General features: G+C 33.8%; 1 protein-coding gene across 8 annotated transcripts in view; it reads left to right on the forward strand.

Moving 5' to 3' along the window:
- Positions 1–15,714, forward strand: part of Ube2d3 (ubiquitin conjugating enzyme E2 D3) — a 31,089-nt gene that overhangs the window by 13,298 nt on the left and 2,077 nt on the right. For 5 of the 8 annotated variants that reach the window (XM_058583815.1, XM_058583818.1, XM_058583817.1 and 2 more), the window contains exons 3-8: positions 6,221–6,284; positions 6,389–6,420; positions 11,217–11,294; positions 12,346–12,451; positions 14,122–14,215; positions 14,666–14,715. In XM_058583815.1, the coding sequence (XP_058439798.1) occupies positions 6,221–6,284; positions 6,389–6,420; positions 11,217–11,294; positions 12,346–12,451; positions 14,122–14,215; positions 14,666–14,714 (423 nt within the window). In that variant the 3' untranslated portion in view covers position 14,715. Of the gene's footprint in view, positions 1–6,220; positions 6,285–6,362; positions 11,295–12,345; positions 12,452–14,121; positions 14,216–14,665; positions 14,716–15,714 lie in introns of all 8 variants that reach the window. The other 3 variants (XM_058583820.1, XM_058583819.1, XM_046459082.2) reach the window with 3 other exon arrangements.

Raw genomic sequence — 15,714 nt, forward strand, 5'->3', positions numbered from 1 at the left:
TTTATCACATGGCCCAAAGATTTAAATGATCTATGGCTAGTATTTGTGGTCTGTGTACAAAACAGGTTTTGCTCTTGTGTAATAAAGAAGTTAATTGTGGGCTTCACCTAGGAAATCTTACCTTTTAAGATAGGCAGTGTATATAGGGTCTACTTGTTAAGTGCATTATGTGCTAGGTCAGTACTTTAAGTCTCATTGTCTCAAAACTTGTGTTAAAATAGACATTCCTATTTTATAGATGAAGAAATAGTTGGCCTGAGTTAGTTTACAAGTGAGACTTTAGACTGATACTATGTGGTGGGAAATATACTCATGTCTTTACTTCATAATGCTGTCTTTTGAGTATTAGCAATGTTTATGTAAGATGCACTGGGATTTTAATAGTATACTTTGAAATTTGTATTTTTATCCTTTGTATGGGAAAGGGGGGAATAAGTTGATTTGGAGATAGCTTTTTTAAATATTTTTTTAGTTGTTGATGGACCTTTATTTTATTTATTTATATGCAATGCCGAGAATCGAACCCAGTGTGTCACACATGCTAGGCAAGCTCTCTACCACTGAGCTACAACCCCAGCCCTGGAGATAACTTTTTAACCTTAAAATGGACTTTGTTTTTCATGTGCTTCGTAAATAAAGAGGAACTAAAGTTGCCCAAGTCTTTTTAGTTTCTGATTTTGTTCCCCAATTAAACAGTACAACTTACAAGTTTTGGAATCTGGGAAAATGTTCTTATCAGACTGGGCTTGATTCTAATCTATAACAAAGTATATGACTTTGTAGATGGTATAATGTTTGTAGATGATATTAAAATAGACTGCCATTTAATAAAGGTTTGGGTGATCATAGGGTTGGCAGATGAATGCTATGGGACATGATCTAGCCTATAAGAACCCATTTATTGATTAATGGATAGCTGCGGGAAAAGTTTTTCAGATGCAGGTTAAGCATTAGAAATCTGAAGTGCTCTAAAATTTAGAACTTTTTGAGCACCACATGATGGCACCAAGTGTATTATTCCACACCCAATCTCATGTAATAGGTCACAGTCAAAATGCAGGTATCACTAATAATGTATCAGATTACCCATAGGTTTTATATATATGAAAAGTAAATGAATTCTGTGTTCCGACTTGGGAGGGGACCCATCCCCTAAATGTGTTTAGGGTTAGGGAAGATGTTCAAAAATACGGAATCAAAATACTTCTGGTTCCAAACATTTCACATAGAGTTAATCTACCTGTGGTGGTTTGGCTGTTATTTACTATTTTGTTTATCTAGTATATAATATTTTTTGAAAGTGAAAAGCATTTAGTTTTTTCTTTTTTTTTTTTGCATTTAGTTTTTTCTTAAAAAAAATGTAGAAGTATTTGGAATGAATTTTCTTCAAATTTTTAGTATCTTGAATATTTGAGAGTATATTTACATGTCAAGCATTAGGGGCTGTTCTTCCCCATCTTAAAAAGAAAGATATTTGCTCTTTTCTTCCTGTGATGTTTATTGTAGCAAAGTTGTACTTACTTGAACTATTCATACTAGATATAGTTTGATCACTGCTTTTTATTAAAGTTGTTTTTTGTTTGTTTGTTTGATTTAAGAGAGAGAGAATTTTAATATTTATTTTTTTAGTTTGGGGCGGACACAACATCTTTGTTATATGGCACTGAGGATTGAACCCGGGCCGCACGCATGCCAGGCGCGCTACCGCTTGAGCTACATCTCCAGCCTTAAAGTTTGTTTTTTGGTTTTGCTTTTAATTTTCAGGGTGCCAGATCCATTTCTTAATGTTGAATTAAGAATTTACTATTAGGACTTTTTCTGTAAATCCAGAACACACTCACCAATTCTAATGACTTGGAGTATTTATATAGTGATAATGTTTATTTTTAGCATGTTCTCCCCAACCTAAAGTGTATATGTACTTTTCTAATTGACTCTTCACTTGGGTGTCTTTCAGTGTTATCTCTATTTAAGCTACACAAGAAGTTGAACATTTTACTTAGGGCTGATTTCATGCTTTCTTTGCGCAGGCCAATAAATCTTATGGGCAACATCATCATCCCTTATCTTTCCCTGTCGAGTCCATCAACAAAAATAGTTCAAGGCCAGGCATGGTGGTGCATACCTATAATCCCAATATTGTTGAATTGTATAGTTTCTTAAAATATTTTATTGATCAAATTGTTTTGGGGGGCAGAACTATTAAATAGGTATATTTTAAAAAATTGTTAGCTGTTTGATATCCATCTGTTAATGTTATGAAGATGGCAGTTCTTTGGAGGCTAGTAAGGTTTAAATTCATATCCTCTATTGACTCCTGTCTCTAGAACCAGTTTTGCAAAAGAAAATAAGCTTAGAACATATCCTGTTAAATGGAGAATAGTCTCTCTTTTTTTTTTTTTTTTTTAGTGTAGGAATGACTATTTTAGCCCAGATGCTTTAACATTTGCATTCAGAATGCTTTTCTTTGGCAAAGATTTTTTTTCTATAACAAAACCATTCTATAATTAGTCTTCATTCTTATCAATGTTTCACCCAGTTTGAATTTTATATTGTAAACGATCTCAATTTTATTCCATACTGGTATAGAATACAAACTTAACCAGTTAAAATAGGAACTCCAACAATAGAGCTTTCCCATAAATTGAAATATTTAAAGCACAGTTATAGACTTGTATTCTCTTGGATCTTTTATTTAGTTTCTCAGTTTTGTAAGGAAAAATTTGAAACATCTTCTAGTTTTGAAGCTTTCTTCAATTATTCCAATTTGCTACATGCTTAAAAGTGGGTTTTTTTTATATCAAGTTTATTGAGTGCCTATTTTAAAGATTGCCAACAGACACTGAAAAAACATAAATAAAATTTAGGGGATTAATTTTATCTCCCCCTAAAGTCAGTGCCAGAATGGGTGGGGCCTTTATGTCTGTTTATATAGGAGTTCTTCAAACAACTGAAACTGATAGGATTTGTATTCACCAGCAGATTTTCACATATTTTATGGTGTACTCATTCAGTATATATTAAATTGTGAATTTTTGGCAAGCATTGCATTTCTTCCTGTTGGTATGTACCACCCCTAATCCCTTGAATAATTCTTCTGAAATTTCTTAATTTAAGAGAATATCTAAATTTAAAAAAAATGTTAAATTTGCATTATAATTGATTCACAATAAAATTAGGGTTTTTTGTTTTTGTTTGGTAGTAAAAAATTGAATCATCTACCACTGGCTACATCCCCAACCCTTTAAGTTATTTGTAGAGCTGCTGTTCTACAGGTGTAGTCAACATAGCAGCCATAGTTTTATGTCTATATGATCACAATCAAGGAATACAGAATTGTAGGGTTTCTTATTTGTTTTGTGGGGGTTTCTTTGAACTCGGCTCTCTCCAACTGAGCTACATCCCAATCCTTTTTATTTTGAGACATTGTCTAAGTTTCCTGCCTCAGCCTCCCAAATTGCTGGAATTACAGGCCTGAACCACCAAGCCTGTTTTAGAGTTACATTATTACTGGAATAATGAAATAGTTGTTATACTGAGCAAGAGCTTTGACTAGTCAGGCGGGGCTGGCTGCCCACCTTCTCATTCCCATGTTTACTCATAACCCTGCCAACTCTCCGTTCAGAGGCCACTACCTAGCATACCTGACTGGTATTAAACTCAAAGTAGCCAGCAGAAATAGCAGTGTCATACTTCCATTTACCAAAGGCTGGAGGAGTGGGCTGATAAGTCATTTGTAAGTGGGTCTACTTTGTTATCAGTGAGCCCTGTATTCTGTCTTTAAAAAGGAGGAAGTGTTTATCTTTAATCTGAAATAACCAGGAAAAGAAGTTTTCTAATCTTGCACATTTGAGCATATGTTAGAACTCTGGCCACTGAGAATCTTCTAGTGGATGAAGACAAGGCAGAATCTATAGGACTGCAAAGTGAAGATCTACTAAACTCACTCTGGCTTATTTGAATGTAGCTAATAGATATGTTAAAGAAAATCTAGAACAAAATGTAAACCAGATGGCTTAAAGCATTAATTGGTCACATGGTAAAACTTTCACATCTGAGGGCTAGGAATCATCATTTTTTTGTATGTCTAGTACGTGGGGTTATAATAAATACAGGGCTGGATGTACAAGTGTTTTATCAAAGATCAGAGTTGGGAAAAAATATAACCAATATGTATATTTATTTCCATGCAGTTTGATTCCTGTCCTTAGTGAATAAATTTTTCTGATAGATTAAGTGAAAGAGAAGATTAAACATTTAAGAGCTGTGAATGTATCAATAGCATTAAATTGTTGCAGTGGACAGATTATTCTTTATCTTTTAAAATTAGGTGTTGTGTGGTGGTGTGCCACTGGAATCCCAGCTACTACTTGGGAGGCTTAGGAAGGCTTGAAGAGACTGTCTGAGCAACATTAATCCACTTCAACCCTCTTTAAAAAAAAAAAAAATTCCTTTGGACTGAGGATATATTTAGTTCCTTACAGAATTTTAGTGTCATACAAAATTTGAAAGTACTTAAAAGTATTAATGGAAGTGCTTTCCTAGGAAAGCTTTTCTAGCATGTGTGAAGCCCTGGGTTCAATCCCCAGCACAAAGAAAAAAAAAAACATAGGAACTTGTTTTGCTTTCTAGCTCTTTAGGTTTTTGTTGTTGTTGTTGTCTTTTTGTTGGCTCCTGGCCTTGTCCTTTTTTTTTTTTTTTTTTTTTTTTTAGTTGAACCACCATATCATCTTTATTTTAACGTGGTGCTGAGGATCAAACCCAGGGCCTCACACATGCTAGAAAAGTAGTTATTCTAGAGAGAATTTTAGGAATAGTTAAAAGGTTGATGTAATGAGCGTGCACAGTGGCATATTACCTGTGATCCCACAGGGCTTGGAAAGCTGAGGCAGGAGGATCTCAAGTTCAAAGCCAGACACTAAGCAACTTGGTGAAACCCTATCTCTAAATAGAATTCAAAATAGGGCTAGGGATGTGGCTCAGTGGTTGGAATGCCCCTGAGATCCATCCCTGGTACCCTTCACCCTCAAAAAAGGGATGGGGGGGATGAAGGTAATGAGATTCAACCTGAGGATACTTAGCCCTGTGAGGGTTGTGGAGTTTTTTCAGTTGGGTTTTTTGGGGGGGTCTGGGGGAGGTTTAGATTTGAACCCAAGGTCTTGTGCATGACAAGTGCTCTTCATAAGAGTGCTCTTCACATCCTAGCCCTTAATTTATTTTCAGAAATGCTAAGTTTCCTGGACTGGCCTTGAACTTGGCAGTCATCCTGCTTTAACCTCTCAAGTATTTGGGATTATGGGTTTGTACCACCAGACCTGGCTTTTGTGAGATTTTTAAAGTGGAAAATAGGGTTGGTGGATTTTGTAGATGCAAGTGTGGTTCAGGAAGAACTGTGGATTTAATACAAATAAAAGGGCCTCTGATCTGGTCTTGATGTTCAGTTCTGCTTTGTCTGGGTTCTTAAAGCTGTTAAGAGATTTGTAAGAAATCAGCTTTTGGGACTGGGGATATGTGGCTCAAATGGTAGCGCACTCGCCTGGCATGTGTAGGGCACTGGGTTATGTGGTTCGATTCTCAGCACCACATAAAAATAAAGATATTGTGATCACCTAAAACTGAAAAAAATAAATAAAGAAAGAAAAGAAATCAGCTTTTGTTTGTATAATAAAAATTTTAGGGGCTGCGGTTGCGGCTCAGTTGGTAGAGTGCTTGCCTCACATGTGTGAGGCACTGGGTTCAATTCTCAGCACCACATATAAATAAATGAGTAAAATAAAGGTCCATCAACACTAAAAAATATATATTTTAAAAAAATTTGATATCGGTATACAATACTTTTAAGAACCCTAACCAAGATGTTTCAGCATGTATCTGTTAAATAAATATGCTTACCATGTTCTAGGAATCAGACTTAAGGTTACTTATGTTTTATTTCTCCTAATAGACTAGTATTTGGTAATTGTGATTGCATTGTCTTAAAAGAATGGCCTCACTAAGAAATCAGGAGTGGTGGCACATGCTAGTAATACCAGTGTTCTGGAGTCTGAAGCAGGAGGACTGGGAGTTTTTTGCCACTGAAGAAATTTAAGGGAACTTGTGTGAAAATAAAATTTTAAAATAAGTTGGAATTGGGGGCCTGGAATTTAACTCAGAGGTAGACCACTCCTGGATTCAGTCTCCTTAAATTAAAATTACATGACAATTTTCTGTTTTGGTGTAGGAACTTAGTGATTTGGCCCGTGACCCTCCAGCACAATGTTCTGCAGGTCCAGTTGGGGATGATAGTAAGTAATTTCTAAATTAATTTTTTTTTAATATGACCAACTTCAAAAAAGCTTTTGTATTTTGGGATAATGCTAAAGAGTGTTTTTCTCCCCCCTTTTTCTAGTGTTTCATTGGCAAGCCACAATTATGGGACCTGTAAGTATTAAGACTTTTAAAGTTTTCCTTATAATTAAAAATTCAGCATCAGTCTGATTATAAATTTTTAAATTTAGTTCATAGGTTTATTTTATTATGTAGTGTATTCTGGTTTGGTTATACCATAATTGTACTACTTTTGAAAGAAATAGAATATTGTACTTGTTACATGTACATTGTGTATCCCTGTGTTCAGTTTTGTAGAGTATAGCATCTCTTTGGATCTACCAAATCTCTCTTTGCCTTAATTTCAGTTTTCCTTCATAGCAATGTGAAGCACTGGCATTGAACTTCTTATTACTTAGACAATTTACTGGCTCTGTTTCTATTATGAATTGTTACTCAAAGATCTTACCCTGTTCCTGTAGTTGCCAGGAATCTAGCTTACTTGTATTATTTTTATATTCAATTTCTTACAGAATTTTAGTCTCATACAAATTTGAAAATACTAGGCAGAAAGTGATATTCTGAATAGAGCAAAATTCCTTTCTATCCTGATAAGAATCTATAGGCTGGATAATTGAAAATTCAGAATTATGGATACCATCTAAGAATTTCAGAATATTAAAGCGCACTAAAACATCCTGGGTTAAGATTGTATCTTCCACAAATTCTTAACATTTTTCCCCCTTAACATAGAAGGAACTTTCTAAGTTTCTTGTATATTATACTGAAAACTTTCTGCTTCCATTTCCTTTTCCTAGTTTTATTTAACGCCAGTAATATGTTAGATGGGAAAAGGGGCATTAAACATATATATAAGTTTTTATGTAAGCAAGCACACAAATTTAGATGTCAGCTTTTAAGTAGTTAACTGTATCTTTAGAGTGGAATGCATCAGTGCTTTGTTTTGGTTTCTGAATGCATCTTATGACAGAGTATCACATTATAATGCAAATAATATCTTATTTTTTGACTACGATTACCCTGTATGGTTTGTATTTGTGAACCAAAACAATAAAGCAGGCAGTGTGGTAGCATAGTAATCCACAAATTGTGGATTTGCTTGGGAGAACTAGATAGTAGCAAAATCACATTTGCTTCAGAGTGCTTTTTAGGTCAGTTAAGGTAATGGTAGTATCATAGAACTAAAGATTTCTTTCTCAGTAAATGTAGCATGTAATTTAAGTTTCAGTAGAGAGTAGCTGCTGAATTTTAGTCAAGAAGTGCTCTGTATCATTAGAAGTTATATGGCAAAAATTTTTGTGTATAGGGGCTGGGATTGTGGCTCAGTGGTAGAGCGCCCACCTAGCATGCGCAAGACCCTGGGTTCGATCCTCAGCACCATATAAAAACAAATGAATGGAGTAAAGGTATCGTGTCCAAATACAGCTAAAAAAATAAATACTTTTTTTAAAAATTAAAAAAAAAATTGTGTATAATAATAGTACATATAATTAAGAATCACAGATACGGATAAAAACTAAAATTCTTTGAAAGATTTGACAGATCCTTGCTAGTTAAGTGGTTTTTTAAATGTTTGAATTTTTTGTACTATATTAAGGGTAGTTACCAATGAGACTTCATACAAAGAGAAGAAATTAACTTATTGCTTCTAATATTTGCATGTCTAATTTTTTCTTCAATTGGAAGTGGAGTTGGCAGAAGGTGGTATGTTTGAAAGTATTTGGAGAACCACACTAACCTCCGTCTAATTGTGACAGTTATAAAAGATAGAACTGTCTGAATATTAGCTTGAGTGTAACTACAAAAGCCATCTGAAGTAAAATCTGTCCATAAGAATTATTTTACTGATCCATAAAGATCAATTTTAAATGTATTATGTCACTTTCTACAAAGGTTAACTATATGAAATTTTCCCTTTTTTCCTTTTTTGGTAGTGGGGATTCTGCAGAGGCACTTTACCACAGCTTTGCATTTCCAGTTCTTCTTACTTTTATTGTGAGACTGTCTCAACTAAGTTGGTTAGGGCTGTGCTAAGTTGCTGAGGCTGGCCTTGAACTTGGGATCATCCTGTCTAGGCCTCCCAAGTCCCTGGGGATTATAGGCATACACCACCACCCAGTTTTTACCCTACTCTTTAAAGATCTTCAACTATATTAAGAGGGAAGTATAAGTATTAAATAAGGTAGATGATTGTAATTAGTAAATAGCCAGCAAATTGGGTTAATGTATTGACTATTGGGAATAACATTTCAAATAAGGGAAAGAAATAGGAGATATAATGGAATCACTTTAACACTAGGACAGAGATAATTGGAAAGGAAAGCCAGAATAATAGCAGAAATACCAGTACTAACATCTTGAACTAAGGTAGTGGCAGTGGGCATAGGCATAAAGGAGAGGCAAATTCAAGAAATTTTGAAGTTCTTTAGGACTGGGTAACCACTGTGAATGAGTCAGATGAAAGGAATAATCAACTGCGAGATCCTGGTTTATAGATTTCTATTGTGATTTACTGTTGATAGGAAAAATAGTGTTGAAGAGATTAGGAGTTTGTGTTTTGTATATGTGATGAGATATCAAGTAGATTGAATAGACATTTGAATGAATGCCAAGGAATGAATATGACACTAAGGGAAACTTTGAGAGTATGCAAAATATATGTGGGTGGGAGTTAGAAGCAAAAAATGATCTCTAGGAATACCAACATTTCATGATTGCCACAGAAGGAATAAAAGACACCAGGGGGGCAGCAACTAGGACTAACGGGATAGAAGGATTCTACAGAAAAGATAGAATATAAGTTCTGTTTCTAAGATTACAATAATCAAAGTATTTCTTCTTTTAGTTCCTTTGTTTTTGTTTTGTTTTTCTTTATAGTTCCTGTCTCTTTTTTTAATATGGCCTTGTCTTTAAGTCTGTTTTACTTTTTTCCTCTTTGATGTGGTGGAATTTTAATGTAACATGGAAATGCTAAGCTGCTTTTTTTTTCTTTTCCTTTCTTTTTTAAACAAGTAAAATGAAATTTGGCTTTGCCTAAATTGCATCATTGAGTTCTTTGTTCAGAAGCAGTCAGACATAACCCTTGATTGTGTGAAACTGGAAAATGAAAGTTAAACAGAGCATCTGAAATGGGGTTTTGAGAAAACTTTAGTATGTAGGACCATCACAAAATTATTATTTATATAGTAAAAACTTATTTTCTACATGCTATATAATATAGCCATATTATTTAACAAAGATATGCTCATCTAATAAATTTGTTATATTTTGGGTTCCTTGCTTTGAATTTTTTTCCCCTTTTTTTACATTTTATTTGCTATTTTAGATATACATGACAGTAGAGTGTCATTTGACATACATACATATGGAGTATTACATTCTAACTAGGATCCCATTCATGTGGTTGTACATGATGTGGCATTTCACTGGTGATGTAGTTATATATGAACATAGAAAAGTTGTGTCTGATTCATTCTACTCTTTCCTATTTTCATCCCGCCTCCCTTCTCTTCAGTTCCCTTTGTCTAATCCAGTGAATTTCTATTCTCTCCACCCTCATTTATTTTGTTTTAGTATCTGGCATATCTCAGAGTACATTTCAGCCTTTGGTTTTTTTGGGATTGATTTATTTTACTTAGCATGATAGTCTCCAGTTATATCCACTTACTGGCAAAAGTCGTTCTTTATTATGGCTGAGTAATATTCCATTATGTATATATACACATCATATTTTCTTATGCATTCAATGTATTGAAGGGCACCTAAGTTCTTTGGGTATATATTGAATGAGATAACTGGGTCAAATAAATGGTGGTTTTGGTTTTATTTATTTCCTCTATTATTCCTGGGTGTTGCTTTGTTATTATAGGTCTTTTTAATTAAATTTTATAGGACTCAATAGTAGCTTACTCTTTTTATTGCTTTCATTGGTTGTCCAATTTTCTTTTTTGTGTGTGTGTGGTATTGGGTATTGAACCCAGGGGCATTCTGTCACCAAGCCATTTTTGAAACACGGTTTCACTAAGTTGCTGAGGCTGACCACAAACTTTGGATCCTCCTGCCTCAGCTTGCCAAGTCCCTGGAATTATAGGCATGCACCATTGTGCCCAGCAGGATTTATACATTTCTTTGAACCTGATTCTTCACCAATAATTAACTTCTTTCTTTTGAATCCCCTGTGTATTTCATTCACATTTCATATCTATAACATTTTATTGTGTGTATTTTATGGGTCTTGGTAACAGAATTTTAAGTCTGTCAAGATTTAAAAAAATCATTTTCTGTGATCTTTTCACATATCTACCATGTAGTGGGGAGTTAATAATTATTTTTCTGAGGAGTTGGAATTGATAAGCTATATTCTAAAAGTGTCAGATCTATGAAAGTTTTTATTTGCCTGATAAAAGTGTGTTGGTTGGTGTATGCCCATAATTCCAGGGACTCAGAAGGCTGAGGTGGGAAATTTGAGGTCAGCCTGGGCAACATGATGAGACCGTGTCTCAAATTAAAAAAAAAAAAGAATTTTTTTAACTTGTTTTTGTCTGCTTTTTTAACATACTTAATATTTTGCTTTCTAATTTCTGTAGTCTGACCAGTACATGATACTGTTTGTAAGCTTTATTGTTAAGTGTACTTTTTCATTTATGAGAATTTGGATCTAGAACACTAGTGTTTCTGGATACCTTTTCCCAATATTCTGGAAATTTGTAAAATGGGATTTAAATAGGATTCACTATATAGTAATTTTGATTTTATATTTTTTATTACTATGAACTGAGTTTTCTTGGAATAATTTAGATTTCTTCATTTCTGTGTAAAGAATAGATAATATTATTTAATATTATTATTTAAATTTTTTTTTAATTTTAAGCATGTTTTTCTCTTCACAGAATGACAGCCCATATCAAGGTGGTGTATTCTTTTTGACAATTCATTTTCCTACAGACTACCCCTTCAAACCACCTAAGGCAAGTATTTTCCCTTAGTAAAGATTTATGCTTTGTTTTAGAGGAATTGAGCATTCATGGAAATAAAGAGTTCTGTGTGATTGAGGCTAAGCTTGAATGAGAATAATTTAAATTGAATATAATAGATGGTGTTTAGTTTAAAAAGCTGGAGTGATTTGAACTTTATAAATGGGTATACAATTTGCTTTGTCATTAATATTGCAAGATTCAAATATACCATGTGGAAGTGTTTCCTTGATACTTGTACACTGATTTGGATTATTGGTCCTATTGGCTTGTAAAAAAACAGATTCAGTTTCATATGTGCACATAATGCATTGCAATTTCACATTACTTTGGTTTCACTATATGACTAAGAGTTGCTTAAAGATAAACAGTGGTACAATTCTTCTGAAATATTTCTGATATTCAAATTTTTATTATGTACAGTGAAAATGCAAAGTTCAATATGTACATGTATCACTTATTTTAAATGAGCTGTAAGTTTTGGTTATACCAAAACCTTATATTTTAATGAGTATTAAATATCTTTGTGTTCCTTTGACACTTAACAATATGGTAACATCAAAGTTAAACAGTAGGGCTCAGTGGTATGCACCTGTAATCTTAGGAGCTCAGGAGTCTGAGACAGTAGGATTACAAGTTCAAAGCCTGCCACATTAACTCAGCAAGGCCCTAAGCAATTTGACCTGTCTCAAAATAAAAGGCTGGGGATATATAATATAGTTCAGTGGCAAGCTGCCCCTAGGTTAAATCTCCAGTACTCAATAATAAATTAAAAACAGTTAATCTTCAGAACTTTTCACCATATTTTAGTAATGAAATTTTTTGCCCCAAAGTTATATTTTTAATTTTAATTAAAAGAAGGAATCATTTGGGGTTCATGGTCAGAATGTAAAAGTCAGTTTTGATAATTTTTGGTAATTTTATGTGCATAAATTAAGTTGTATTGATTCAGTTTGAAATATTTTAAGCCTTGCTTTTAAAGTTTTAAGTTTAGAATGCTTGTTTTTATTTGGATAAAATACTTAGGTTTTTTTGTTTGTTTTAGGTTGCATTTACAACAAGAATTTATCATCCAAATATTAACAGTAATGGCAGCATTTGTCTTGATATTCTAAGATCACAATGGTCTCCTGCTTTAACTATTTCTAAAGGTAAAATACTTGTAGTAGAATAAACTTGAGCTACTCTGATGTTCTAATAATTACTGGGAGTTTAATCCTTAAATCTACTTACCTGAGTATTTGTATTTCAACATTGTGTTTATAAGGTTAGAAGGGATTAGACTTACATTATTTTTTACTCTTTTATCAGTGTTGGTTAAAGAGATTATGTTTGAAAAGTTGCCCAATAAGTTCCCTTTAAATAAATTTCTAGTCACATGTTATGGAACCTTGATTTAGGTGTTTCTTACCTAGGATTGTTAGTCTAAAACCGTGGAATCTTGGGAAAGTCTCTGGATCAGTTTGGATCTACTTTGAGTAGGAAGTTTATTATGTGACATATCTTTTTTTTTTTTAAGAGAGAGGGGGAGAGAATTTTAATATTTATTTTTTAGTATTTGGCGGACATAACATCTTTGTGTGTGGTGCTGAGGATCGAACCCAGGCCGCACGCATGCCAGGGGAGCGCGCTACCTCTCGAGCTACATCCCCAGCCCTATGTGACATATCTTTAACAGGTTGTCCATACTGCAGGAATGTCACAATAGAGTGGTGTTGGTTTAAGTTGTTTCTTTTTTGAGTGACTCTGGAAGCATTTTATATCTTTTTCACCCCACAAATAAAATCACCTATGCACAAAACTTAAGAGAGGGAAGAAAGTATGTCTTTTTAGTTTCAGTTTGGGGTGTTAACTTGCCATTCCTTAGGTACATAGAATTAGGTTTTTAATGTTACTAATTATGACTTAAGCATATTTTCAGATAGTCGTACATCTTAACTTTTTATGAATAAACCATAAGTTTGGTAAATGCAAAGTGAAATAGGTGTATTTGAAGGGAGGACAAAAAAAATACATGGATTTTAAGTGACAAATTCCAGTCGAGTCACTACTGCTGGGATGTATTCCTTTCAAGTTTTTAGTTATAATTGGACTTAATAACTTTTTTTTTAATGTGGTACTGAGGATCAAACCCAGTGCCTTTGAACATGCGAGCCAAGCGCTCTACAACTGAGCCACAACCCTAGCCCCATCTGAGATGTATTCTGATGCTGAAAACTTTTTTTGTAAATGCAATTTGAATTGGTGGTGTGGTGGTTTGTCTTTTAGTGACTTGCTTTTTTGGCATTCTTATTTGCTAAATTATTATTTTATCACATCAGTCGTAATTTAATATTGTAAGTTACTATGTAGCTGGGTACTCTCTGTTGTGTAATTTTATATGCTCCCCCATGCATTTGGATTTGAAATAAATTGTATTTACTTCTGTCAACAAAAATTTTTCGTTTACATGATGGTCAATTTTTTCTCATGCTGCTGCTTTAAGCATTTTGATCTTATAGTCTCATAACAATACCTGTCTACTGACTGGCACATAACAGGTACTCAAAATGAATGACGTCTATGGTCCTTAGTGCTATCATCTACTAAGTTGGTATGTTAAAAGGTCAAGTAATAACTAGAACTGTGAAGACTCACTTTGTCCATGAGAGCTTGGCATTATTTTACCAATACTCTTGGGAGTGTGGTCTCTACCTTACAGAGAGACAAGGAGACAAAAACCTTTGAGGAAATGAAGTTTGTAGTGCAGATTCTAAAGTTCTGTTGACAATTATTCAAACTCCTGATGCTATTATGTAACATACATTTATTTTCTTTACAGTTCTTTTATCCATTTGTTCACTGCTATGTGATCCAAACCCAGATGACCCTTTAGTGCCAGAGATTGCACGGATCTATAAAACAGACAGAGATAAGTAAGTATGCAATAGTATTAGGAAAGCTATTAAAAGGTTCTTAATGAGACAGGCTTATATTCTGTTGTAAGTTGTGGCGCTTGCAGGAAGACTTGATGCTTGTTTTCTGGTAAGATAATGGTTAAAATGTGCCCCAATCTAGTTATTAAAAATGCGTTATTTTTTAAAAAACCAGATTTCAGTATATGTGACAATGAATAACCCCTTCAGGTTTTCTTTTTCTAATACGTTAAGCACTTTTGTCATTTTACTCTCAAGTTTGAGGGAAGAAATCACATTTTCTTCACCCAGGTGTGGTTTTTTGTTTTGTTTTGTTTTAATAAAATTATATTAGTACTGTTGTAAAAATTGTTTCTATATTTCTCAGATATTTGAATTATGTTTGTGTTCAACTTAACCATTGTAACTGTTGTATGTTATAATTAATGCTAAGTGTACTTGTTCAATTAGGTACAATAGGTTAGCAAGAGAGTGGACAGAGAAATACGCTATGTTGTAGGGTAAGAGGATCTGCACTCTATGGTGCGCTTATTCATGGAACTGCCAGCACTTGAGTGCTGCATGCTTTAAGGCACTGTATTAACTAACAAAAGGTAACAGATGTGGCAGTTTTCTGAAAACTGTACATTTAACTGCTTGAGCTCTCTTTAGCGTGAAAGTATACCTCATAGTCAGTACTGTTTGAAAATATTCTTGCATGGCAAAGCAGTTACATAGCATTAGTTAAGAAGTAGAAGTTTAAGAGTATCAAACTACCATGGTGTTAAATTTTTAGCTTGAAAAGGTACCAGTAGTATATGGAATGTGGTGATTTTATTCAAATTTTGCCAGGAGGTAGGATTATAAGGGAAAAACACTTGAAAGCCTAAGCATCTAATCTAAATGTTCATTACTGACAAGCATGCATTAATGTCAGCTGTATTTTGTGGCTCCCTGTATGCTAAACTAAAGCCTTTGATTTAAAGTGCTAGCTTTTGAAGAGAATATCTCTTTAGTAGCATAATGGAATTGAGTAGAAAAAACTTTTATCTGTTTAAGTTTAGAAAAATAGTTGAATTTAGTTCTTAGTTTAAATGAAGCTGGTAATCTTTTAAAAATTAAATATGTCAGTCTAAAAGTTCTGTGCCTTTGATGTATATTCATTTTTTAAGGTTATCACTATATTTTATTGGTAAGTAACCTCTGGCATGATTGTTATCTGTGGAGAGATTAATAGTGTGTGTCAATATTAACAGTCTTCCTCAGCAGTAGCCCTAGTTCACAGGTGAATTATCTGTGGATTTTTTTTTTTTTTTAAAACAAAGATATCCAGTTTAGCAGGTCTCACTTGGGCTTAGTAGCACCAATCGCCAGAATTTTTAAAAGTAACACATGTGGGTTCTAATTAGCACGACCACTTATACCCATCTACTCTTAAATTTCTTTGTCAGCCTGCCCACTATCTGTCTGTTCTGCCTACGTTTCAAAGATTTCTCTTCTGGTTATACCCATGCCCAAGT

Source organism: Marmota monax, unplaced genomic scaffold, assembly GCF_021218885.2.
Source record: "Marmota monax isolate L192 unplaced genomic scaffold, Marmota_monax_Labrador192_F-V1.1 WCK01_AAM20220418_F8-fsc00002, whole genome shotgun sequence".
Taxonomy (NCBI): Eukaryota; Metazoa; Chordata; class Mammalia; order Rodentia; family Sciuridae; genus Marmota; species Marmota monax.